The 26,186-nt window shown below is 45.9% G+C and overlaps 1 protein-coding gene across 2 annotated transcripts in view; it reads right to left on the reverse strand.

Moving 5' to 3' along the window:
• LOC129700083 (autophagy-related protein 2 homolog B-like) overlaps positions 1-26,186 on the reverse strand; it is an 82,705-nt gene that overhangs the window by 53,586 nt on the left and 2,933 nt on the right. The window contains exons 2-15 of one of the 2 annotated variants that reach the window (XM_055640268.1): positions 25,736-25,898; positions 22,321-22,473; positions 21,147-21,249; positions 19,158-19,317; positions 17,861-18,040; positions 15,683-15,779; positions 13,352-13,534; positions 11,908-12,059; positions 9,669-9,786; positions 8,255-8,516; positions 5,587-5,737; positions 5,085-5,177; positions 3,696-3,884; positions 1,185-1,458 (exon numbers count right to left, since the gene is read on the reverse strand). In XM_055640268.1, coding sequence (XP_055496243.1) covers positions 1,185-1,458; positions 3,696-3,884; positions 5,085-5,177; positions 5,587-5,737; positions 8,255-8,516; positions 9,669-9,786; positions 11,908-12,059; positions 13,352-13,534; positions 15,683-15,779; positions 17,861-18,040; positions 19,158-19,317; positions 21,147-21,249; positions 22,321-22,473; positions 25,736-25,898 — 2,278 coding nt within the window. Of the gene's footprint in view, positions 1-1,184; positions 1,459-3,695; positions 3,885-5,084; positions 5,178-5,586; positions 5,738-8,254; positions 8,517-9,668; positions 9,787-11,907; positions 12,063-13,351; positions 13,535-15,682; positions 15,780-17,860; positions 18,041-19,157; positions 19,318-21,146; positions 21,250-22,320; positions 22,474-25,735; positions 25,899-26,186 lie in introns of both variants that reach the window. The other variant, XM_055640267.1, reaches the window with a different exon arrangement.

Raw genomic sequence — 26,186 nt, forward strand, 5'->3', positions numbered from 1 at the left:
CTGCCAAAGTCCTGCCATCTCCTCAATCCTGTTGGAAAACGATTCACATATTCCAGATGCCCTCCTATGCTGAACAGACTGATGAAGACTTTGAGGAGTCTTCACTGCTGTTTACTTTTAGACTTTAGAGATACAGTGCGGAAACAAGCCCATCGGCCCACCGTGTCCGCGCCGACCTGCAATCACCCCGTACACTAGCACTGTCCTACACACTAGGGTCAATTTTACAACTTTACCAAACCTGCAAACCTACATGTCTTTGGAGTGTGGGAGGAAACCCAGACGGTCTCATTGGAAAATGATCACCAATGCGTCCACGATTTCTAAGGCCACCTCCTTGAGTACTCTGGGATGCAGACCATCAGGCCCTGGCGATTTATCTGCCTTCAGTCCCAACAGTTTATCTAACACCATTTCCTGACTAATGTGGATTCCCTTCAGTTCCTCCTTCCCACTAGATCCTCGGTCCCCTAGTATTTCTGGGAGATTGTTTGCGTCTTCCTTAGTGAAGACAGAACCAAAGTACTTGTTTGTTTAAGAAAGAACTGCAGATGCTGGAAAAATCAAAGGTAGACAAAAAAATGTTGGAGAAACTCAGCGGGTGAGGCAGCATCTATGGAGAGAAGGAATTGGTCACGTTTCGGGACCTGAAACGTCGCCAATTCCTTCTCTCCATAGATGCTGCCTCACCCGCTGAGTTTCTCCAGCATCTTTTGTCTACCAAAGTACTTGTTTAACTGGCGTGCCATGTTTTTGTTTGGAGCAATGGACATGATTTAGTGCTCAGATATGGGCTGTGAGCAAGCTTTCACACTCAGCAAAGGAAGGATGCACACAAGATCCATAAAGGACCTGCCACCATCCCAGAAAAACAGTACACCTGCAAACAAGCTGTAAACTCCAGAGACTGTGACAAGCTACCAATTCACTATGGTAGGATTTGAACTCGTTAGATAGCAGTCATGGAACAGAAAAAAGGCCCTTCGTCCCAACCCGTCCATACTGACCCAGTTGCCCACTTGAGGTAATCCTATCTGCCTGCATTTGGCCCTCATCACTCTGTGCTTTTCCTATCTATTACTGGTCCAATAATGTCAGGAGATATGATATTGTGTATATTGAAAAGAAGTATTACTTTAAAACAATAAATATATACACAAAACAAGAAGAGCAATTCAGCTCACCAAGGAGCTCCTTAAAAGTCAGCTCAAGTTTGAGCTGTTCGTGAGCTAGACTCCCACAGTACTCCGTCTTAAACTCCAACTCGCTGAACTCCAGGTGTAAAACCTCCTTCTGAAGTGACTTCTTGAACCATGGTCCCCGTTCCTGGTCGGACCGGAGGTCTGGGATTGGGAAGCGGATGGCCATTTTGAAGCTGGGAGTGGTGAGCTGCACGGACGTGCGGTAGTTGGCGGGCGATCCAGAATCGTCCCGGAAGACCTCGGTAAAAGCTCTCTGCTGCAATGAGAAGCACGGACAACGTCATCGTATGGATTTAACAATCAATCGTGGCACAACAGCAAGGACACCAACTCCACTAGCAATAGTGCCAATGAATGATTCATCTCCTCCGCACCAAAAACTGCCCAATTCCAACCTGAATGGAATAACTTTACATCCAATTTGCCTACTTGCCTTGGATCCCATGGAGTCTAATCTGATAAATCATTTTTTCATTGTTCAGTTTAGTTTATTGTCACGTGTACCGAGGTGCAGTGAGAAGCTGTTTGTTTCATGCTAACCAGTCAGCAGAAAGACAACACATGATTGCAATAGAGCCATTTACAGTGTATATCCTTATCAAAGTCCTTCCTGAGATCCATGTAGACCACATCAATCCCACTACCTTCATCAAAACACTTTGGTTCCCCTTCAAAAGATGCAGTCCAATTAGTCAACAGGATCTGGCTTGAATAAACCCATTTTCCAAGTGTAGATTAAACCCTCCCTCAGAATTCTTCCATTAACTTCCTCACCACTAACATGAGATACGGATATAAAATGTCAGAATCCCAGAAATCTACACTTGCCTGCCGCCCGTTCCAACTTGGGATACATCTTATCAGACCCCAGGAACCTATTAATCTTTAAACATGTTACAACATCTGATACCTTCTCCTTTGCAACAGTAACCTGTATAATGTGTCCCCCTGACTGAATTCTCCAACTATAATGTCCTTCTCCTGAGCAAATTCCAATGAAAAGTATTAATTTAAGACTTCACCTATACTATGGTACCTGGCAGATATCTCCCATGATTCATGATTCCTAATTCACCCTTTTCTTCCCCTTTTCACCTTCTTCCCCATCATTTGAAATTGTCCTCAATCTTATCTACCAGCAGTGTTTCATATTTCATGCTCCAGTTTGCCTTCCTAATTCCTTGACTCTTGAAATCTTCACTTCCTCATTTCTTTTTTAAGAAAATGAAAAAATAATGGATTTCCCCAATATTTTCTAACAGATTATTTTAGAGCCACAGAGTGATAAAGTGTGGAAACAGGCCCTTTGGCCCAACTCACCCACACCAGCCAACATGTCCCAGCTACACAAGTCCCAACTGCCTGCGAATCGTCCATATCCCTCTACACCCGTCTAGTGGTTTCTTAAACGATGCGATAGTCCCTGCAACTACCTCCTCTGGCAGCTTGTTCCATACACGGTGTAAAAAAAATTACCCCTTGGATTCCTATTAAATGTTTTCCCTTTCATCTTGAACTTATGTCCTCTGGTCCTCGATTCCCCTACTCTGGGCAAGAGACTGTGCATCTACCCGATCTATTCCTCTCATGATTTTATACACCTCTATAAGATTACCCCTCATCCTCCTGCGCTCCAAGGAATAGAGACCCAGCCTACTCATCCTCTCCCTATAGCTCACACCCTCTAGTCCTGGCAACATCCTCGTAAATCTACTCTGAAGCCTTTCAAACTTGACGATATCTTCCCTATAACATGGTGCCCAGAACTAAACACAATATTCTAAATGCGGTCTCACCAATGTCTTATACAGCTGCAACATGACCTCCCAGCCTCTATACTCAATACTCTGACTGATGAAGGCCAAAGTGTCAAAAGCCTTTTTGACCACCTTATCTACCTGCGACTCGACCTTCAAGGAACCATGCACCTGTACTCCTAGATCCCTCTGCTCTACAACACTACGCAGAGGCCTACCATTTACTGTGTAGGTCCTGCCCTTATTAGACATCCCAAAATGCAACACCTCACACTTCTCTGTATTAAATTCCATCAACCATTCCTCCGCCCACCTGGCCAATCGATCCAGATCCTGCTGCAATCGTTCACAACCATCTTCACTATCTGCAAAACCACCCACTTTTGTATCATCAGCAAAGTTGCTAATCTTAACCTGTAAGTTCTCATCCAATTCATTGATATAGATGACAAACAGTAACGGGCCCAGCACCGAACCCTGAGGCACACCACTAGCCGCAGGACTCCAGTCCGAGAAGCAACCTTCCACCATCACACTCTGCTTCCTTCCATGGAGCCAATTTGCTATCTATTCAGCATTTTCACCTTGAGACAAGATTAAGCAGGTCCATATTTTCCTGGCATGGACACGGTGGGCCAAATGGTCCTTCTTCCCTGCCACAAGGTACTATGGGGATTCATGTCAGTACATTGATCCCGATGGGTGTATGCTGACACGTAAATGTTCCCACACTCACCAAACTAATGTGCTTGTTAAAAGAGGTGTACATGTGGGACGCCATCATTTCTGTTGTCGCAAGCTTCTGCGGCTGCAGCAGTGAGTTGAGTCTATCCACGATACTGATGTCCAACTCTGACTGGATCAGCCCCAGCTCGATCTGCAGCTCTGCCTTGTGTGGCACTGATGTCAACCTCCCTTGACTGCCCTGAAAACAGACAGCACAGTAACCCTCATGCCAATACAATGAAAAAGCCATTTCAGTAGTTTATGATGTTGCTATACTTATTGTGACCTTGAGAACTGCTCAATTTTCAAATCACCACACATATATTGGAGCTCATCTGCCACTTAAAACCTGGAACAGTCCAGCACACAATGTCTGTGCCGAACATGATGCCAAGTTAAACTAATCTCTGCCTGCATGTGTACCATGTCCCTCCATATCCATGCGCCTATCCAAAAGCCTCTTAAACACCACTATCGTATCTGCCTCCACCACCACCCCTGGCAGCGCCCACCACCCTCTCATGTGATAAAAAAAAGTGCCGCACATCTCCATTGAACTTTACCCCTCTCACCTGAAAGTTATGACCTATAGTCTTTGACCGCCACCCTGGGAAAAGGATTCTTATTATCTATCCTGTCAATGCATTAGCCATCTAACTCCATATCCATGTGGGTAACGCAAGGTTCTGGAGACCCGGCCTTCCACTTCCCCTTGAATCTGAAATACACTAAAGAGCAGAGAAACTCTCCCTCCCTTCACTGTCCAACACGAGCTGAGCTAAGAATGACACCCTCCCCGTCACAGTCCATCAGTTCAAACATTGCTTGCTTGCCTTTCTGTCGGCAAAACCTTTGCAAAAAACCCTAGAATGCTACCATAGAGTTTAGTCCTTAACTCTTGTGGCTGCCTTTGGCTTTCAATAAATCATCGAAAGCTCCCAGCACCGTACTGCAGCCCATAACAAGACATGCTCACACATCACATACATCTTGTTTAACCAGGAAACAAGGAACTGCAGATGCGGGTTACAAAAAAACCCACAAAGTGCTGAAGTAACACAGCAGGTCAGACAGCATCTCTGGAGAACATGGACAGGTGACGTTTTGAGTCGGGACACTTCTTCAGACCGATTATGGTGAGGGGCAAACAAAAATCTCCGCTGCCCGCATGTGATCTATACCCCATCATTCTCTGCATATCCACAAGAACTGGAGAACACTCCCCACTATCCAAGGTCCAGTTTTTAATCCATGAATAGACAGCTATGATTCATTGCCACGTTGCCATTTGCGAGAGCTTGTTGTAGGCAAATTGGTTGAAGCTACATTGCTGCATTCATTGTACAACACTTCAGGCATATTGAGGCTACAAAATGCAAATCATTCCTCCTGTCCATACCTGCACTCCTCTTCGGTCAAGGTGCTTGTAATGAATCTGGACGGAAGGTGTAGAATGAGCTTCCGTCTCGCCCACGGATTGAAATGTGATCAGCTGCCAAAACAAGTCAGAGAAGGAGAGAAAGATTCAGGTAAAATGTCTCAAAGAGATGTTCTCCTAAGATCAGTACAACCATAAACATGAACCAGAAAATCCTCTGCTGAAGGTAGACAAAAATGCTGGTGAAACTCAGCGGGTGAGGCAGCATCTATGGAGCGAAGGAAATAGGCAACATTTCGGGTCGAGACCCTTCTTCACACAACCTTCTACTGAAACCCTTCTTCTGAAGAAGGGTTTCGACCCGAAACGTTGCCTATTTCCTTCGCTTCGAAGTAACACAGTGAAAGCAGGAGGTTTTGAAGGGAATGCTTTTAGCGTTATGAACCAATTGCAGGGACAAAGCTGAAGACACAGTGGGAAGTCGTTAGTTGTGTGTGCATTGGGACTGTGGGACAGCTCTCACCTCTGTATACTGGGGCATGCCAGAGGGGCAATCCATAGGGAACAGACATTCCAACAGTTCCATCCACTGGATGCAGACGTCAGTGTTTACACTCCTGGAGCTGGTGCCCCGCCGCTGCTCATAGTTCAGCTTCACGCTGGTTGCAAACAGCCTATGAAAGAGATACGTGCTAGTTAATCTCTGCAGCTGTGAACGTAGCTCAGCTTGTGTTTAGGTTGCGCATCTACTGCTGCAAACAAAATGTTAGGAAGAAATAAAACTTAAAATCCCACGTAGACACAATCACAAAAAGAGTAATAGTAGTCCCAAATAATTGAGGTGTGTTTGTACGGTCTTGTGTACGGCAGGAAAGGCCAAAGGCATGCTATCCTACACCTGCCTCCCAGCTCCCACCTCAATTGAAATATACACTGTAAACCACAACTTACAGCTCAGCGATGGTTATTGATCCTGGCTCTTCCATGTTGCTCAACCCAAATCACACAGAATATATCCTTAGTTTGTACCCTTCGCTTAGAGTATTGTGTTCAGTACTGGGCACCATGTTATAGGAAAGATGTTGTCAAGCTGGAAAGGGTTCAGAGTAGATTTACCAGGTTGTTGCCAGGGCTAGAGGGTGTGAGCTATAGGGAGAGGTTGAGTAGGCTGGGTCTCTATTCCTTGGAGCGCAGGAGGATGAGGGGTGATCTCATGGTGGTGTACAAAATCATGAGAGGAATAGATCGGGTAGATGCACAGAGTTTCTTGCCCAGAGTAGGGGAATAGAGGACCAGAGGACATGGGTTCAAGGTGAAGGGGAAAAGATTTAATAGGAATATGAGGGGTAACTTTTTCACACAAAGGGTGGTGGGTGTATGGAACAAGATGCCAGAGGAGGTAGTTGAGGCTGGGACTATCCCAACGTTTAAGCAACAGTTAAACAGGTACATGGATAGGACAGGTTTGGAGGGATATGGGCCAAATGCAGGCAGGTGGGACTAGTGTAGCTGGGACATGTTGGCCGGTGTGGGCAGGTTATAAATCAAGACTATGCAGGTGATCTGGAGAACAGCCACAGTAAAAGTAACAACACACGAAGGCCATTGTTATTTGGAAATGTCTGAAAAATTAGGGCTCTATTTCACAGTATATAAAATTATTAGAGGCATAGAGAGGGTAGACAGGGTAGATCTTATAGAAACATATAACATTCTTAAGGGATTGGACAGGCTAGATGCAGGAAAAATGTTCCCGATGTTGGGGGAGTGCAGCACCATGAGCCACGAAGTTCAGAATAATAGACAATAGACAATAGGTGCAGGAGTAGGCCATTCGGCCCTTCAAGCCAGCACCGCCATTCGATGTGATCATGGCTGATCATCCCCAATCAGTACCCCGTTCCTGCCTTCTCCCCATAGGACTGAGATGAGGAAAAACTTTCTCAGCCAGAGTTATGAATCTGTGGAACTCTCTGCCACAGAAGGCAGTGGAGGCCAATTCACTGGGTGTATTCAAGAGAGTTAGATAGAGCTCTTGGGGCTAACTGAATCAAGGGATACGGGGAAAAAGCAGGAACAGGGTACTGATGCTAGATGATCAACCACGATCATATTGAATGACGGTGCTGGCTCGAAGGGCAGAATGGCCTACTACTGCACCTATTGTCTATGTTTCTGAGTACTAGAGGGCATAGATTTAAAATGAGAAGGGCACAGTTTAAAGGAGCTATAAGAGGCAAGTTTTACTTTTACACAGAGGGTGGTGCAGGTAGACACAATTGTGGCATTCAAGAGACTTAAGGGCCTGTCCCACTTAGGTGATTTTTTCAGCGACTGTCATAGTCGTAGTAGATCGCTGTAGAAAGTAGTAGAAAGCCGGTGACTGGACCCCCTACGACAATGTCTACGACAAGCTAGAACAACCTACCACGTAATCGACGTCAAGCTACGGCAAGCTACGGACAACCGGCGACCCTTTAGGATTGTCCGTCTACGACCACACCTACGACAACCTACGTCCACCCGCGACAAGCTACAACCCTGTCGGCGACAACTGAAAACAACTTAAGACAATTCAGTCGCCGGTACCTGTCACCGGTTAATGTAGGTTGATGTAGGTAGTCGCCAATGGAATTCGCCGAAGTCAGCACCAGCGACAACCTACGTCACCTGGCGACAACCTGCGTCACCCTAGTGACAACCTATATCATCCTGGCGACACCCAGAAGTCAAGCTACGCTCATTGGCGTCAAGCCCACTGTCGCCTAAATTTTTTGAACATGTTGAAAATCCAGCAGCGACCTGAAATCGCTACGACTCTTTGGGCGACTCACGACCATACAGGCGACACCCGGCAACCATGTGGCGACAGCCTTGTACCCTATAAAATCGCCTAAGTGGGACAGGCTCTTTAGGCACATGAATAATCTGAGAATGGAGGGATATGGATCACATGCAGGCAGATGGGAGTTGGTCTTGGCATCATGTTTGGCACTGGCATTTTAGGCCAAGGGCCTGTTCTTGTGCTGTATTGTTCTATGTTTAACTGTGAGAGGACCATTGAGTTGCTGCAAGAATGGAAACATTCACTTTTGGTGGTTAGAATATTTGAGTTATCAGACACATGGTAATTATTAAGCATGGCTCCAAGCAGACGTAGACGGAAGATTAATATGCAAGGCTGCACAAACCGTAGATGGTCGTGGGGACAGGCAGAGGCAAACTTGCTTCGGAACATGTGGAAATCTCGTGCTGGGAATTGAGAGAGGTTGAGGGTCTTCAACTGCTGGAAGAAATGGGAGGCCATCTTGGTGAGGGGTTGGAGGTGCAACGGGCTCTCGGGCGGAGGCAGCGGATCGATGTGCAGCACCGACACTGAAAGACTGCCAATGACCAGCCGGACCACAACCTCAGGCCGGGACTCATCAATGGGGTGAGCTTTGGATGACAGACCTGAAAAACAAGGAGGGAAAACCTGACGGTTCATATCTGAAGTTGATACTGGAGAATGTGTACAAGAAAGGTAGATGCCTGAAGACAATCACACTCTTCCATTTATCAAAACCATGGTCAATGTCATTTGCTTACTGTTATTCCCAGACTTTAATTTAACTCAACCGCAATAAATAAACTATGATCTAATGGCACTACAGGTTTGATGCAACAAATGGCCTACCTCGCCAATGTTTATATTCATCTATCCCTCTGTGGGACTGACTCAAGCACAGGACCATCATTGCAAACCAAGAGCCATTAACTCAAAGTGCTCATTTCACTGGCCACTTATGTCAGCTTTGCTGTTGACCACTTTTAAAAGTCTCCTAAAGTGTTCTCGATAGTTAAGTGCAACAAGACATGGGTGTCCTTGTTCATCAGTCACTAAAAGTAAACACGCAGGTACAGCAGGCAGTGAAGAAAACTAATGGCATGTTGGCCTTCATAACAAGAGGAGTTGAGTATAGGAGCCAATAGGTCCTTCTGCAGTTGTACAGAGCCCTGGTAAGATCACACCTGGAGATTTTGTGCAGTTTTGGTCTCCAAATTTGAGGAAGGTCATTCTTGCTATTGAGGGAGTGCAGCGTAGGTTCACAAGGTTAATTCCCGGGATGGTGGGACTGTCATATGTTGAAAGAATGGAGCAACTGGGCTTGTACACTCTGGAATTTAGAAGGATGAGAGGATATCTTATTGAAACATATAAGATTATTAAGGGATTGGACATGCGAGAAGCAGGAAACAAGTTCCCGATGTTGGGGGAGTCCGGAACCAGGGGCACAGTTTAAGAATAAGGGGTAGGCCATTTAGAATGGAGATGAGCAAAAAGCTTTCACCCAGAGGGTTGTGAATCTGTGGAATTCTCTGCCTCAGAAGGCAGTGGAGGCCAATTCTCTGGATGCTTTCAAGAGAGAGTTAGATAGAGCTCTTGAAGATAGGGATATGGGGAGAAGGCAGGAACGGGGTACTGATTGTGGATGATCAGCCATGATCACAGCTGGCTCGAAGGGTTGAATGACCTACTCCTGCACCTATTGTCTAAACATGTGTCGGCTTCCAATAAATGGAAGGCCGGCACAGCACACTTGGAAAGACCACTGAGTAACCTACTGCTCGGTCGGAGAGGCCTCTGTATTATTGGCAGCTCTTTGGAGTTAAATGGCGACTCCTGCAGTACTCGGCTCCCTGGTCCAGAACTATCCAGGTATTCATCCCACGATGTGGAAAACTGAAACGCAAAATAAAAGATTTCAGGTTTGTTTTTTGTGATCACGTTCAACATTTTTTTTTTTTTTTTTTTTTTTTAAAAGATCTCATGACGTGGATGACACTGGCAAGTTTGTATTCAAACAGTTTAGTTTAGAGGTACAGCATGGAAGCAGGCCCTTCGGCCCATTGATCACCATTCACACTAGTTCTACGTTATCCACTTTCTCATCCACTCCCTACATACAGAATGCAAGTCACAGAGGGCCAATTAACCTACAAACCTGTGTAGAATCTTGGTCAGAAGATTCTGTCAACGGTTTTGATTGCCAAACTATAAAAACATAAACACTGGAAAAACATCAAAGAAAGAGCTGTTGATGTTGGAATGAGATGACGTCCATACCCGCAGTCACCAGACAACCAAACAAACCTCATTAACCAAGGGTGAAGCCCCAATCTGCTCCCCCTCCCACCCAGCCGCTACCTACCCCGATTTCTCTTTTCACCCTCCCTCCTGTCGCTTCTACCCCCCATCCCTACCTCTGCTCTTTCCATATCAGAATCCACCACCTGCAGTCGTTCGTCCTCTTCACATCACCTCCGGCCTTGCTTACTATCTCCACCCTTCCCTCTCCCACTTGCCTCATCTGCAAATCAACCCCTCCTTATCACGGTCCACCCAGCACTCACCAGCTCTTGCCCCGCCCGCACCCTTCACTCTCTACGAGCTACCTCCCCCTCTACTCCAGTCATGAAGAAGGGTCCCAACCTGGAGTGTGCTCGGTCCATTTCCCTGCGTGGGTGCTGCCTGACCTGCTGAGTTCCTCTAGCAGTTTGTATTTTTGCTCATTTATCCATCCCACTGCGAGAGACTGCTCAGATCAGGACAAAGGATCTTCCCAGGAAGCAGATTCATCAACTTGCTATCAGCTGAGAAGTAAGTAAATTCACTATTGCCTTGCTATTGTGAAATTTGAACTTACAACATTAGAGTTTCCAGTTCTGAACCATCACACCACAACAAGTAACCACAACAGCGCTACCTGCATGCATGTGTAAAGTCATTGATATACACTGTATTGATTTTGGAGCAAGGTGGTCCTATTGCAGTTGTACAGGGCCTTAGTGACACCACACCTGGAGTAGTGTGTGCAATTTTGGTCTCCAAATTTGAAGAAGGACATTCTTGCTATTGAGGGAGTGCAACGTAGGTTCACCAGGTTAATTCCCGGGATGGCGGGACTAACATATGATGAAAGAATGGGTCGACTGGGCTTGTATTCACTGGAATTTAGAAAAATGCGAGGGGATCTTATAGAAACATATAAAATTCTTAAAGGATTGGACAGGCTAGATGCAGGGAAAATATCCCCGATGTTGGGTGAGTCCAGAACCAGGGGTCACAGTTTAAGAATAAGGGGGCGGCCATTTAGGACAGAGACGAGGAAAAACGTCTTCACCCAGAGAGACATGAATCTGTGGAATTCTCTGCCACAGAAGGCAGTGGAGGCCAATTCACTGGATGTTTTCAAGAGCTCTTAGGGCTAAAGGAATCAAGGGATATAGGGAAAAAGCAGGAATGGGGTATTGATTTTGGATGATCAGCCATGATCATAATGAATTGCGGTGCTGGCACAAAGGGCCGAATGGCCTACTCCTCCACCTATTTTTTCTATGTTTCTGTGTTCAGCACGATGAAGAATATGACCATGAGATATACTGTATTACCACATGGTAATTGATATCTTTCAATGCGCCTTTGGGTCAAATGCTGGTCAAAGCAGCAAGAAGTGTCCCAAGCCAAAACGTCACCTATCCATGTTCTCTGGGGATGTTCCATGACCTGCCGAGTTACTCCAGCACTCTGTGAAACGTCACCTATCCATGTTCTCCACAGATGCTGCCTGACCCGCTGAGTTACTCCAGCACTCTGTGAAACGTCACCTATCCATGTTCTCCACAGATGCTACCTGACCCGCTGAGTTACTCCAGCACTCTGTGAAATGTCACCCATCCATGTTCTCTTGGGATGTTGCCTGACCTGCTGAGTTACTCCAGCACTTTGTGTCCTTACTTTGTAAACTAGCATCTGCAGTTCCTTGTTTCTACAGCATGAACATGACTTGGATTCTTCACTTACCCTTGTGGCACTTTGCGGAGAGCTGTCTGTTGAATTGATGTGCGTACTGCTCAATGATAATTCCATATCTACTGTCGGTTCTCCAAGAGGTGGAAGGGACGTCACGCTGTTGGACATTTCCATGTCTGCCATTGAGAAGAAGACTTCATCTTCTGCTGTCAGAAGGAACATGATGAATGATGAACAACGCACAGCAACCAGCTCGCTGCCTGATCCGCAACCATCCCACCTCACGTGGAAACACGGCTGGACACGGGAATACTGAACGGTTGGGGAGGGGCAGTGGTGGTGGTGGTGGTGAGGCAAAAGGGATGGGAATAAACTATGACCAATTTACTAACTGTTTATCTCATTGGCCATTTAATGACGAAACATCTCAGTCTAGTCAAGAACAGAAACACATACATAAACCCTCCCTTTCCCTCTGTGAACACTAAAGCTGGTTCGATAGAACATATACATTTGGATGAGATGCTGTTGCCTTAAGCTCTTCCATTTCACATCAAGAGGATAACTGCTCAACTAGCCTATAGTGCTAACATGTTAGGTGTCAGCGTGAGGTGTGAGTGGAATCTATCAATCAACGATTCTCTGATGGCATCCTGAGGGTCTTGCCTCGTCATGAGAATGGAGTCACAACTGGTCAGCTTTTTCCAGTTGACTTGAGATGGCATAAATCTAGCACAGAAATGATAGCAAAGCCTGGCCTCATCACAAAGCCATGATGGGGCTGATAACGCAACTATTCACTGAGAGACCGTTACAGGCGACGATATATTAGAGCACATCATGCTTGCTTCAGTGTGTTTGAGTGTGCATGAGACTTGTACTATGTTTTTGGCGCTCTCCCTCTCCCTCTCCCTCCCCCTCTATATCTCTCTCTCTCTTTCTAACAAACAGGGGTCAGGGTGTTACATTCCATGTTTAATTCATTCATGTGTGAGTGGGATAACATAGAATTGGTAATCAATGGTCGGCATGGACTTGGTGGGCCGAAGGGCCTGTATCTCTCAATCAATATGATTTGCACGTTGCTGACCTGGCAGGCCCATTCTTATTTGCCCACAAACTGAGTGGCTCAACAAACCCTTTCAGAAGCCACTTCATACCCAATCAGATTCCAAAGTGCCTCCTGGAATGCAGGGACAGAATGAGTGAAGCAGGTGTGTTTTTGTGGTGGTATAATAGTCTCATGGCACCATTGCAGCAAGCAGCATTCCCCCCCAAAAAAAATTTGACTTTACTTAATTATTTGAATTGAAATTCCTCATATCGACTCATGCCACAGGTCAATATGGTACAAGATCTCACAGCAATGTTTGTAAAAGATGGCAGTGTGATGTGCGTGAGGTGCCAGTGTGTAAAGGTTGGGCTCAGTCGAGCTGTGCATGTGAAAGTGGATGAGGTTTTGCACTGACGTTGTGTGTGTGAATATGCTCCATACCACGGCTTGACGTTGTCCGAACTGTTTCGGTCTCGTAGAAGCTCTGCTCTGCGGAGATGCCGGGGGACACGGTCTCCTTCTGCAGGTAACGGTTGAGTTCCATCTGGATCAGATATTGATCTTCCTGCTGCATCGGCCGGTTCCTCCGGCTCCTCGACTGGAGAGCTGCTGGCTCTGTGCATCCTGAACAAGCCACACACAGACAAATCATTGGTCCATCCTCAACAAACAATTCATTTCAACCAGCTAAAGATTTAAAAAAACGCCCGCATTTTGACAGCACCTGATCCTGAATGACCAGCTTGTGTTGTGTTGACCACTCAAACTCGAGGTCTCTGCACTCCTCCAGTACTGGTCTACAGTGTTTCACTCATCCCTGCCATGCCATTCACTATCATCGTGGCTGATCTACCCCAAGTTTAAACTCCCCTTCTGTGCCAATTCTACTTAGCCCTCAAATCCCTGATCTTAAATGCCCTTGATCCTGACCATGGGTGCTGGCTGTGTGGAGTTTGCATATTCTCCCTACGACTATGTGGGTTTTCTCCAGGTGGTCTGCTCTCATTCACAAATTGTCCCAGAACTAATTTATGGGTGATCGCTGGTCGGTGCGGACTCGATGGGCCGAAGGGCCTGTTTCCAAACTGTATCTCTAACTAAAAATTAAACTAAGCTCCTCTGGGAGGAGAATTCCAGAGATCCATCAACCGCTGCAAGAAGCCATTTCTATGTCTGCCCTTTTCTCACGTAACCACGTGCCCTTGTTTGAGATTCTCTCATTTGGGAAACATCTCAGCATCTACTCATTCACACCCACTCAGGATATCATTTTTGGAAACTCAACAAACCAACCAACCATTTTTCACAGGGAAATCCTCTCTCAGGACTCTTCCTCCAGGAAGTAGCCTGGTGCTGGAGTGCCTCCATGGCGCATGCATCTTCTCTTAAATAAGGGGACTAAAACCGTGTACAGTATCACAAGTGTGGCCTCACCAAGGTTGTGACCATCATAACACCGTCAATTTTACATCAACCTATGACACATTTAACCAAGTGTTTGTAGACGGCACAGGAGAAGCCAGAGACTCAGAGATGAAGTGTGGGCATGGCAGCCTTGTGATAACCACAGTCTGATCACGGGGCAGGTGGTCACAGAGCAGTCACAATGTTTTGGTAGACACAAATGCTGGAGAAACTCAGCGGGTGAGGCAGCATCTATGGAGCGAAGTAAATAGGCAACGTTTCGGGTCGAAACCCTTCTTCATACTGATGTGAGGGGGGGGGGGGGGGGGGGGGGAGGAAGAAAGGAAGAAGTGGAACCAGAGGGCTGAGGGAGAGCTGAGAGGGGGAGGAGAAAGCAGGGACTACCTGAAATTGGAGAAGTCAATGGTCATACCGGTGGGGTGCAGACTGCCCAAGCGAATTATAAGGTGCTGCTCCTCCAATTTATGGTAGGCCTCACTCTGGCCATGGAGGAGGCCCAGGACAGAAAGGTTGGATTCAGAATGGGAGTGGGAGTTGAAGTGCTGAACCACCGGGAGATCAGGTTGGTTATTGCGAACCGAGTGGAGGTGTTGGGCGAAGCGATCGCCAAGCCTACGCTTGGTCTCACCGATGTAGAGCAGCAGACATCTAGAGCAGCGGATGCAACAGATGAGGTTGGAGGAGGTGCAGGTGAACCTCAGCCACACCTGGAAAGACTGCTTGGGTCCTTGGATGGGGTCAAGGGGGAGGTGAAGCGACAAGTGTAGCATTTCTTGTGATTGCAAGGGAGAAGGGGTGGTTCGGGTGGGAAGGGACGAATAGACCAGAGAGTTACGGAGGGAGCGGTCTCTGCGGAAAGCCGACAGAGGAGGAGTTGGGAAGATGTGGCAAGTGGTGGGATCTCGTTGGAGGTGGCGAAAAAGTCGGAGGATTATTTGTTATATATGACGGCTGGTAGGGTGGAAGGTGAGGACTAGGGGGACTGTTGTTGCGAGTGGGGGGGATGGGGAGTGAGAGTAGAGTCACAGGGTATAGAAGAGACTCTGGTGAGAGCCTCATCTATGGTTGAAGAGGGGAACCTCCGTTCCCTGAAGAATGAGGACATCTCCAATGCCCTGGTGTGGAACACCTCATCCTGGGCGCAGACGGAGGAATTGGGAGTAGGGAATAGAGTCTTTACAGGAAGCAGGGTGGGAAGAAGTGTAGTATAGATAGCCATGGGAGTCAGTGGGTTTATAGTGGATGTCGGTCAAAAGTCTATCTTTTGATGTTTAAAGATTTGATAAGGAAAGAAAATGAAGAACAGAATTTAAATTGCAACCAAAAAAAAATTGTGCAAGGACTGACCTGGCAGAAGGATGGTCCCCAGCATGTCCAGGAGCAGGTGGACCTGGCGCGGAGACAGGAAGAATTTGACAGATTCGATCTGCCCATCCACATCCAGCTGCACCAGACAGAAACAGTTACTGCACACGCTTCCCAACATCGGAATATATTCAGCCCCTTACACCTATTTCACTCACACCATGGCTGATCTTTCATCTAAACCTCACTTGCTTGCACTAACTTCATATCATTTAACTCGCCTCATAAAATATAATGAATAATCACAATATTAATGACACATTTTTGGTCTATGTCTTGAACATAGTCAGAAACTGAGCACCTACAGAATAGAGAATTCCAAGATTCACAACTTTTAAATACAGGATACAGATTTGCTCAAAGACTCTGTGTATTGACATTGACTCAGCGAATCAAGAACCAGAATACAGGTTTAAGGTGAACATTTTTAGGGGAACATTTTCATTAGGAACCCGAGGAGCAGCTTTTTCACACAGAGGATGATGGGTACAGTTCCTTCCATAATGGTTGGGACAAAGACCTATCATTTATTTATTTGCCTCTGTACTCCACAATTTGAGATTTGTAATAGAAAGAATCACATGTGGTTAAAGTGCACATTGTCAGATTTTAATAAAGGCCATTTTTATACATTTTGGTTTCACCATGTATAAATTACAGCTGTGTTTATACGTGGTCCCCTCATTTCAGGGCACCATCATGTTTGGGACACAGCAATGGCATGTAAATGAAACTAGTCAAGTTTAGTATTTTGTTGTATATCCTTTGCATGCACTGACTGCTTGAAGTCTGTGATTCATGGACATCACCAGTTGCTGGGTGTCCTCTCTGGTGATGCTCTGCCAGGCCTGTATTGCAGCCCTCTTTAGCTTATGCTTATTTTGGGGGCTAGTCCCCTTTAGTTTTCTCTTCAGCATATAAAAGGCATGCTCAATTGGGTTCAGATCGGGTGATTGACTTGGCCACTCAAGAATTGACAATTTTTTAGCTTTGAAAAGCTCCTTTGTTGCTTTAGCAGTATGTTTGGGATCATTGTCTTGTTGTAGAATGAACCACCGGCCAATGAGTTTTGAAGCATTTGTTTAAACTTGAGCAGATAGGATGTGTCTATACACTTCAGAATTCATTATGCTGCTACCATCAGCAGTTGTATCATCAATTAAGATAAGTGAGCCAGTACCTTCAGCAGACATACATGCCCAGGCCACAACACCACCGTGTTTCACAGATGAGGTGGTATGCTTTGGATATTTGGCAGTTCCTTCTCTCCTCCACACTTTGCTCTTGCCATCACTCTGATATAAGTTAATCTTCATCTCATCTGCCCACAAGACCTTTTTTCCAGAACTGTGGTTGCTCTTTTAAGTATTTCTTGGCAAACTGTAACCTCGCCATCCTAGTTTTGCAGCTAACCATCTTGCAGTGTAGCCTCTGTATTTCTGTTCATGAAGTCTTCTGCGGACTGTGGTCATTGAGAAAGCCACACCTGACTCCCGAAGCGTGTTTCTGATCTGTCGGACAGGTATTTGGGGATTTTTCTTTATTATAGAGAGAATTCTGTCATCAGCTGTGGAGGTCTTCCTTGGCCTGCCAGTCCCTTTGCGATTAGTAAGCTCACCAGTGCCCTCTTTCTTCTTAATGATGTTCCAAACAGTTAATTTTGGTAAGCCTAAGGTTTGGCTAATGTCTTTAACAGTTTTATTCTTGTTTCTCAGTCTCATAATGGCTTCTTTGAGTTTCATTGGCACAACTTTGGTCCTCATGTTGATAAACAGCAATAAAAGTTTCTAAAGGTGATGGAAAGACTGGAGGAAAGACTAGGTGCTGTGAGCTCTCTTACACCTGCATTAAGGAGGCATTTAAACATACCTGAGCAATTACAAATGCCTGTGAAGCCATGTGTCGCAAACATTATGCTGCCCTGAAATGGGGGGACTATGTATAAACACAGCTGTCATTTCTACATGATGAAATCAAAATGTATAAAAATACCCTTTAATAAAATCTGACAATGTGCACTTTAACCACATGTGATTTTTTTCTATTACAAATCTCAAATTGTAGAGTACAGAGGCAAATAAATAAATGATGGGTCTTTGTCCCAAACATTATGGAGGACACTGTATTTTGTATGTGCAGGGATATCAAGCAGCCACTGACCTTGGCTACTGGAAGCGCTTCGTTCTGCTTCAAGGTGAGTTCCAGTTCCATCTTTCCATCACAGCTCCCAATCTGGACCGGATCAAAGTGAACCACATCAGATGCTTTCCTTGTGAACTGGGGGTGAGGTTCTGAAACAATCTTTGGGTTCCAACTTGGAGAAAGCTTTGGTTCCATTTCCTGCAAAATAAATTGACACCATGAGCAGAATGACATTTTAACAGAAGCATGTTATTCAGCCTTAGCGTGGAGAATGATGGTCTCAAATGGGAGCCAGCCCAGGGGGTTTGTTGCTGCTATATTGTTTTTCTCAATTGATACCAATCAAAAGGATTGAGGTCCTACAGATTGTACGGAATTAGAAACATAGACATAGAAAATAGGTGCAGGAGGAGGCCATTCGGCCCTTCGAGCCAGCACCGCCATTCATTGTGATCATGGCTGATCGTCCCCAATCAATAACCCATGCCTGCCTTCTCCCCATATCCCTTGACTCTACTAGCCCTAGAGCTCGATCTAACTCTCTCTTAAACCCATCCAGTGACTTGGCCTCCACTGCCCCCTGTGGCAGGGAATTCCACAAAATCACACCCTCTTAAATGGCCTCCCCTTTATTCTAAGACTGTGGCCCCTGGTTCTGGACTCGCCCAACATTGGGAACATCTTTCCTGCATCTAGCTTGTCCAATCCTTTTATAATTAGCAAAGCAAATTAGCAAATAATTTAGAATTAGCAAAGAGATGATTGAATCAGGGCAGCAAAACAACATGCATGACATTACTCCACACAAGAAGTTCATTGGTCCTCTGGTTGGAGTTTAGATTAATTGTGCAGGGAGGTGGGCACGATAGGTTGGCAATGAAAAGGAAAGTGGTGAAAAAAGGAACGGGAGAAAGAAAGTTTACTTTAGTTTATTATTGTCAAAAAGCTTTTTATGTTGCATGCTATCTAGTCAGCGGCAAGACAATATGTGATTCCTATCAAGCACAGTGCACAGATACAGGAGAAAGAGATGAGGTCGAGTATACAATGAGCATTCTTGGTGTGAGTGTCCAATAATCTGCCCCAGACATCTCCTCTCCTGAACCCTTTCATCTCTGCCCAATGCAATCTGCTTTGAAGTGCACTCAGCTTTCAATAAAATTGTGTTCCCTGAAATATTTTCCTCTTTAGTTGCGGTGTGTAGCTTTTGAACATCTGCAAAGTGCGGTCTGTTGCATTTCTACAAGAAGGCAGTGAATGGATGCACGTTATTGACATCCAGAAGCCACGTTGAAAATCACTCCATCACTCTCACCTGCATTGGCGAGATCCTGGGGGAGGTTTTTGCACTTTCAGGAAACTCAAACCAGAAGAATGAGATTCCACTTAGCTGCAGGTTCTTGCGGGCAAAGGCTGTGGGCTGATGAATGCCCACGTCTGGACACTCCGTCGCAGATTCATCGCAATATTCAATCCTGTAAACGCAGAAGCACTGAGACATTACACGCTGTTCAGAGATAACAGGAGCAGCAGCGTCGCATTCAGAACAAAGCTCTTCACTCCGATCTACAGACATAAAATGATTGGGAAAGTACGGGATGGTGTCATCGAGCCATTGTCATAGAATCTTACAGCATGGACAGGCACATTTTGGGCTTTCCAGCCTGTGCTGTCACGATGATACCTCTCCACTCTGTCACAAGCCAGGTGCTGGCATTGTTGCAGTGTTCAGTGTAAACACAGGGTGACTTCCAGTTTCATCCAGGGGATAAGTTTGTTTCCATTAAAGGATCTAAGGTCTGGCCTTACTGAATGCAGTGCTTTAGGCCAATAAGAAGCATATACCATTGGGCAATAAACAATAGACAATAGGTGCAGGAGTAGGCCTTTCGGCCCTTCGAGCCAGCACCGCCATTCAATGGGATCATGGCTGATCATCCCCATTCCTGCCTTCTCCCCATATCCCCTGACTCCGCTATCTTTAAGAGCCATATCTAGCTCTCTCTTGAAAGCATCCAGAGAACCTGCCTCCACCGCCCTCTGAGGCAGAGAATTCCACAGACTCACAACTCTCTGTGAGAAAAATAATTTCCTCGTCTCCGTTCTAAATGGCTTACCCCTTATTCTTAAACTGTGGCCCCTGGTTCTGGACTCCCCCAACATCGGGAACATGTTTTCTGCCTCTAGCGTGTCCAAACCCTTAACAATCTTGTATGTTTCAATAAGATTCCCTCTTATCCTTCTAAACTCCAGAGTGTACAAGCCCAGCTTCTCCATTCTCTCAGCATATGACAGTCCTGCCATCCCGGGAATTAACCTTGTAAACCTACGCTGCACTCCCTCAATAGCAAGAATGTCCTTCCTCAAATTAGGGGACCAAAACTGCACTCAATACTCCAGGGGTGGTCTCACTAGGGCTCTGTACAACTGCAGAAGGACCTCTTTGCTCCTATACTCGACACCTCTTGTTATAAAGACCAACATGCCATTTGTTTTCTTCATTGCCCGCTGTACCTGCATGCTTACTTTCATAGACTGATGAACAAGGACCCCAGATCCCGTTGTACTTCCCCTTTTCCCAATTTGACGCCATTTAGATAGTAATCTGCCTTCCTGTTTTTGATACCAAAGTGGATAACCTCACATTTATCCACATTAAACTTCATCTGCCATGCATCTGCCCACTCCCCCAACCTGTCCAAGTCACCCTGCATTCTCATAGCATCCTCCTCACAGTTCACACTGCTACCCAGCTTTGTGTCATCTGCAAATTTGCTAATGTGCAGGAGGTACAGTGGGCAGGAGGTACAGTAGCCTGAAGTCCCACACCACCTGGTTCAGGAACAGCTACTTCCCTACAACCACCAAGTTCATGAACCGAACAACACAGCCCTAATCTATCTTGACAACGGAATACTAGAATACTTGGACCACCTCCAGCAATATTACTGACCCCCCCCCCCCCACCCGCCAATTCTGTTTTTGCACTGACTAACGTTTTAATTTTTGCAGTCTTTGCCTTTTTTGAATTTTACATGTAATTTATGCACAAAATATGTATAATGTGTTTTGTGTGTTTGTCCGAGTCTATGTGCCTGCAACGCTGCTGCAAGCAAGATGTTTACTGCAGCTGTACCTCACCATAACAGTGCACTGGACAATAAACTTGAAGGGGCTGAGATGGCTGAGATGGCAGCTGATGGATGGGAGATATACTGCTGTCACCGACAGCCAAAGACATCTGAGCCTGGGGGGGAGGGAAGGTGGCTGGAGGGACGGGAGTAAATGAAGCTGCTTCACTTACCGCTGGATACGGATCTCCAATGCCACCCCGGTTTTAGAATTCTCCGGAACGTGCTCGATCCTGAGAACACTGTCTAGAAACGTAAGCTTGACTCTTCTTAAAACTGGTCAATGAGAAAAGCAGTGTGGCACATTTGCTTCAGTATAAGATACAGACAACACCCGCAGTATAGAAAGGTTTGCATTCTTAGACAACTCTCCTTGTGGCGATGTTCTGTAACTCAAGCCCACTTCCCCCATTGTACCCCTGTTATAAGCAGAGTTGTGACCTAAGGCACTTTAAGCCACTTCATGGGCAATAATGAAATGACCCACCACTGTCGTTTAACAGCTGGGGCTAACGTTAGACACGGGGGTGGGTGGCAGATGGTTGGTGGGCAAGGCTTGTGCCAAAGAAAGACCAAATGTTGTCAATTTTTATTTTTTACTCGCACAGTACTGTGAGGAAATAAGAGTTGGATATGACGTCACCATAAAGTCATGTACTACGGAAACAGGCCCTTTGGCCCAACTTGCTCATGCCGACCTAACTTGCCCATGCCAATTGGGTCCAGACATGGCCATGCCCCTCCGCTGCTGTGCCCCTCCCCATTGCCGTGACCCTCCCCTGCCCCATCTCTGCTGTGTGCCCCCCCCCCCCCCAGGCCGTGCCCCCCCACTGCTGTGCCCCCATCTCTGCCGTGCCCCTGCCCCCCCCCCCCCGTGCTGTGCCCCCCCCACTGCCTTGCCCTTCCCCCCCTACCTGCCCCTCCCCTACTGCCGTGCCCCTCCCTGCCGTGCCCCCCCGCTGCTGTGCCCCCCCCCACTGCCATGCCCCCTTCTGACAAAGGACATGTGAACGACGCATTTCATCTGTGAGGCATGAGTTTACACATTGTCCCTGGGACCGCGTGGGTTTCCTCCGTGTGCTCTGGTTTCCTCTCGCATCCAAAGACATGCGGGTATGTAGGTTAAATGGTCTCTGTAAATTACCCCGAGTGTGTAGTGAGTGGGAACTAGGGTGATGGCCGGCATGGACTGGGTGGGTCAAAGGACCTGTTTCCGTGATGTATCTTCCAATCAATTAAATTCAGTCAGAAAAGGCAGGAAGCCAGCATCACCCACGTGACTGCAGGCTGGGGCTACTCCTGTCACTGGGCGTCACTCCCAGTTATACATGTCGTCCTGTTACTCACCTGTTTCAATGGTTTCTGCAAACTTCTCGAGCCCCTCGAATGGCTGTGGCCCTTCAGCTTGATCATCCGTCAGTCTCTGGCTCAGGCACTCCTTGGCCAGCTGCATACTGTCCGTCATAAAGCTGGACCAGTACATGGGCTCCGAGCCCGACACTGCCACACAACAGCACAACATCTTTACAAGGTTGAGGGGGGACCTCATTGGCACTTACACAATAATGAAAGGCATAGATATAGGTGTCCTTGAGACTCTTGAAAGGTGCCCGTAAATAAAATGTATTATTATTATTATTATTATTATTATAGATAGACTGGAAATTGGAGAGGAAGTTTCCACTGGTGGGAGAGTCTAGGACCAGAGGTCATAGCCTCAGAATTATAGGCCGCTCTTTTAGAAAGGAGGTGAGGAGGAACTTCTTTAGTCAGAGGGTAGTTAATCTGTTGAACTCATTGCCAGAGAGGGCTGTGGAGGCCAAATCAGTGGATATTTTTAAGGCAGAGATAGAGAAATTTTTGATTAAAACGGGAGTCAAGGGTAATGAGAAGGCAGGAAAATGGGATTAGGAGGTCAGGAATAGCTACTTCCTCACAGCCATCAGGCTATTAAACCTGGCTCGGACAAAACTCTGATTATTAATAACCCATTTTCTGTTATTGCACTTTATCAGTTTATTTATTCATGTGTGTATATATTTATATTATGGTATATGGACACACTTATCTGTTTTGTAGTAAATGCCTACTATGTTCTGTGTGCTGAAGCAAAGCAAGAATTTCATTGTCCTATACAGGGGCACATGACAATAAACTCACTTGAACTTGAACTTGAACCATGATTGAATGTCGCGGTAGACGCGAAGGGCCGAATGGTCTAATTCTACTCCTATAAGTTGTGAACATCAGATCACCAGCAGCGCCACAGGTCCTGTGGCCTCAAACTTCCACATCCCAACATCTCCAAGTAAAAAACACCTCCCTTCCTCTCCCCACAAGACCTTCACCGTATCATTATAGTTCCCTTGCCTTTGGTTGTTGACCCATTCACCACGGGGAATAATTCTCTCCATCTTTACTATTCACACCATCTTGATATCCTCTTTCAAGAAACAAAGGAGATTATCAAGAGTGGTGGACACTGCCCGGTCCATCGCAGGTACTGATCTCCCCACCGTTGAAGGGATTTATAGGAGGCACTGCCTCAAAAGGAAGCGGATATAATCAAAGACCCACACCACCCTGGCTACACACTCATTTCACTTCAACCTTCAGGAAGGAGTTTCTGGAGCCTAAAAACCAGGGTTGAAGAATAGCTTCTTCCCAACAACCATCAGGCTCCTGAACACTTCACAATGCTCAACTATGGACAATGGACTGTCTTTGGTTGCACTGTGGACTGCAGATTTGTGTTGCACTAGTATTGTGGTTATTATTTTTCTTTTTCTATATTATATTATCTGTGTGTACCGTATTTACAGTGCTGCTAAGCTGCTGTAAGTGCTGGAGTAATTCAAGCCTTTGGTAGGCAGATGGTTGGACAAAGGCCAGAGATATAAACCCAGAAGGTGTGAGACAAACGGATTGGAGAGTTGTGAATTGTGAAGTGGGTGTAATTGTAATTGTAATTGTAATTGTAAATCTTTATTGTCATTTCCTGAGTATTCGCATACTCAGAGGAAACAAAAAAAACGTTTCTCGACCAGTGTCCATTCAGTTTTCGTTACAAAATAAATAGCAATTAAAGTTAAAATACATGTCATGAACAATTTAACCCTCTAATAACATTCAATAACATTCAACAGCCGTTCCGACTGGCAGCGGGGTGTTTGTGCGCGATACTTGGCAGGGGGGAAAGTTCATTTAACAGTCTTATAGCCTGTGGGAAGAATGTATGGGAGACGGAGGGAAGAAATTAGTGCGATCTCAGTGGGGGCTAGAGAGGGGGGTGTGGGGGAGAAAGGGGAGGGGGGTTGTTAGAAGTAACCTGAAATTGGAGAATTCAATGTTCATACCATTGGGTTGTAAGTTACCCAAGCAGAATAAGAGGTGCAGTTTCTCCAGTTTGTGCATGGCCTCACTCCAGCAATGGAAGAGACCCAGGACTAAAAGGTCAGTATGGGAATGTGAAGTTAAAATGATTAGCAATCAGATTAGTAGGCCATGGCAGACCAACCACAGGTGTTTGTCGATACAGTCACCGAGTCTACATTTGGTCTCATTGATGTATCATTCCTGATTCCCTGGCATCCAGAAATGTCACCAGGACTCCAGCTGAAGCAGTGATGTGTAAACCTGCAGCCTGACCCATTAATACTGACTCACAAGTCCTCTATATTAATGACTGAGCTAAATGCGGCTCTGAGTATATGGATGGGAAAGGGATGGAGGGTTATGGTCTGAGTGCAGGTAGATGGGACTAGGGGAAAATAAGTGTTCGGCATGGACTTGTAGGGCCGAGATGGCCTGTTTCAGTGCTGAATTGTTATATGGTTATTTGGTTATATGGTTCTTCAAAACTACTCATTCTTTAAAGCAAAACCAGATCAATTCCGTTACATTATCACTTCCTAACTATTCCTGGGTAATTTGGGGGCTCAACAGTATGTCAAATTGAAGCAACAAGAGAATGCAGGTGCTGGAATCTTGAACAAAACACAAAGTGCTGGAGGAACAGCTGGCCAGGCAGGGATGGGATGGGCAATGTTTTGAGTCTGACGGGTATGTCTAACTGGGTCAGGATTGTTTGCTGTTAAGCCACATGGTTACGGATCAAGCTCTGACCTGAGGAGAGATAGGCATTGGCTAACCTCCACTCTTGCACTTTGAGCATCCAATCCAAGCCCACACTACAGCAATACTGAGGGAACAACACTATCAGAAGGATGCTTCCGATGGTGCTCTGCATTGTCAAAGCAGCAGCAAAACCAAGTCATTGCCTGCCGCCTCAGGTAGACCGTATGCAATGAATAGCAGTCGAGTTCCCTTTGGTAATCAGACCACAATGTCACTCCCAACCAACCCAAAGCTTCAACGTTCCTTGCCCAAACATTTCCACCTCAGTCTGCTGTTTTTAAAGATGCTTCTTGAAACCTAGTCTTCAACATGCCCCAATCAATACCTCCTCATGTGATTCCTGTTAGATTCTATCACCTTGGATTATTTTAACTATATCCGAAGTGCCATAGAAATACCAGTTGTGGCTGTTGCCTTGATGCAAAACTGCGGACATTCAACAACTGTGACTAGTAATTTTTAGTTGGTTAAAAAATCTTATAGGTTACAGACTTGCAACAGATAAATGGAGTTAAGGTACAGGTCAACCCAAAACGCCCAAATGCCAGAACACCTTTGTGGGGCTGAATGGCCTTCTCCTGGTTTTATGTGATGGACAAACATTGTGAAAAATGGGAAGACTCACCTACTCGAGGCCTTGGTCGAAAGACCATCTCCAGTCCCTGCATCTCCACCGCACAGTTCTCTTGCAGTAGGGAAGACCAGGGGATGGAAACCGAAATATTTTGAATAAATCCTTCGATTATTTCCAAAGGTGCATCGAGAGAATCTAGGATTTCATTGAGGGACTGGAAGCCCAGAATAATATTTTAGTACCAACACCACTTCTAAGAGCTCAGTTAAATTGTTTTTCTTTATGTTCAGGTACATTTTCTAAGCTTTACAGTGAAAAGCTTTGATTTGCATGGTATTCAATCAAATCTGAAAATACTATACATCAATACAATCAAGTCAAACTGGAGTACAATAGGTAGAGCAAAGGGGAAGATACAGAGTGCAGAATATAGTTCTCAGCATTGTAGGGCACTAGTTCCACAAAGTCCAATATCCGCAGAGGAGTGGGTGTGAATCAACCA

This window comes from Leucoraja erinacea, chromosome 9 (genome assembly GCF_028641065.1).
Source record: "Leucoraja erinacea ecotype New England chromosome 9, Leri_hhj_1, whole genome shotgun sequence".
NCBI lineage: Eukaryota > Metazoa > Chordata > Chondrichthyes > Rajiformes > Rajidae > Leucoraja > Leucoraja erinaceus.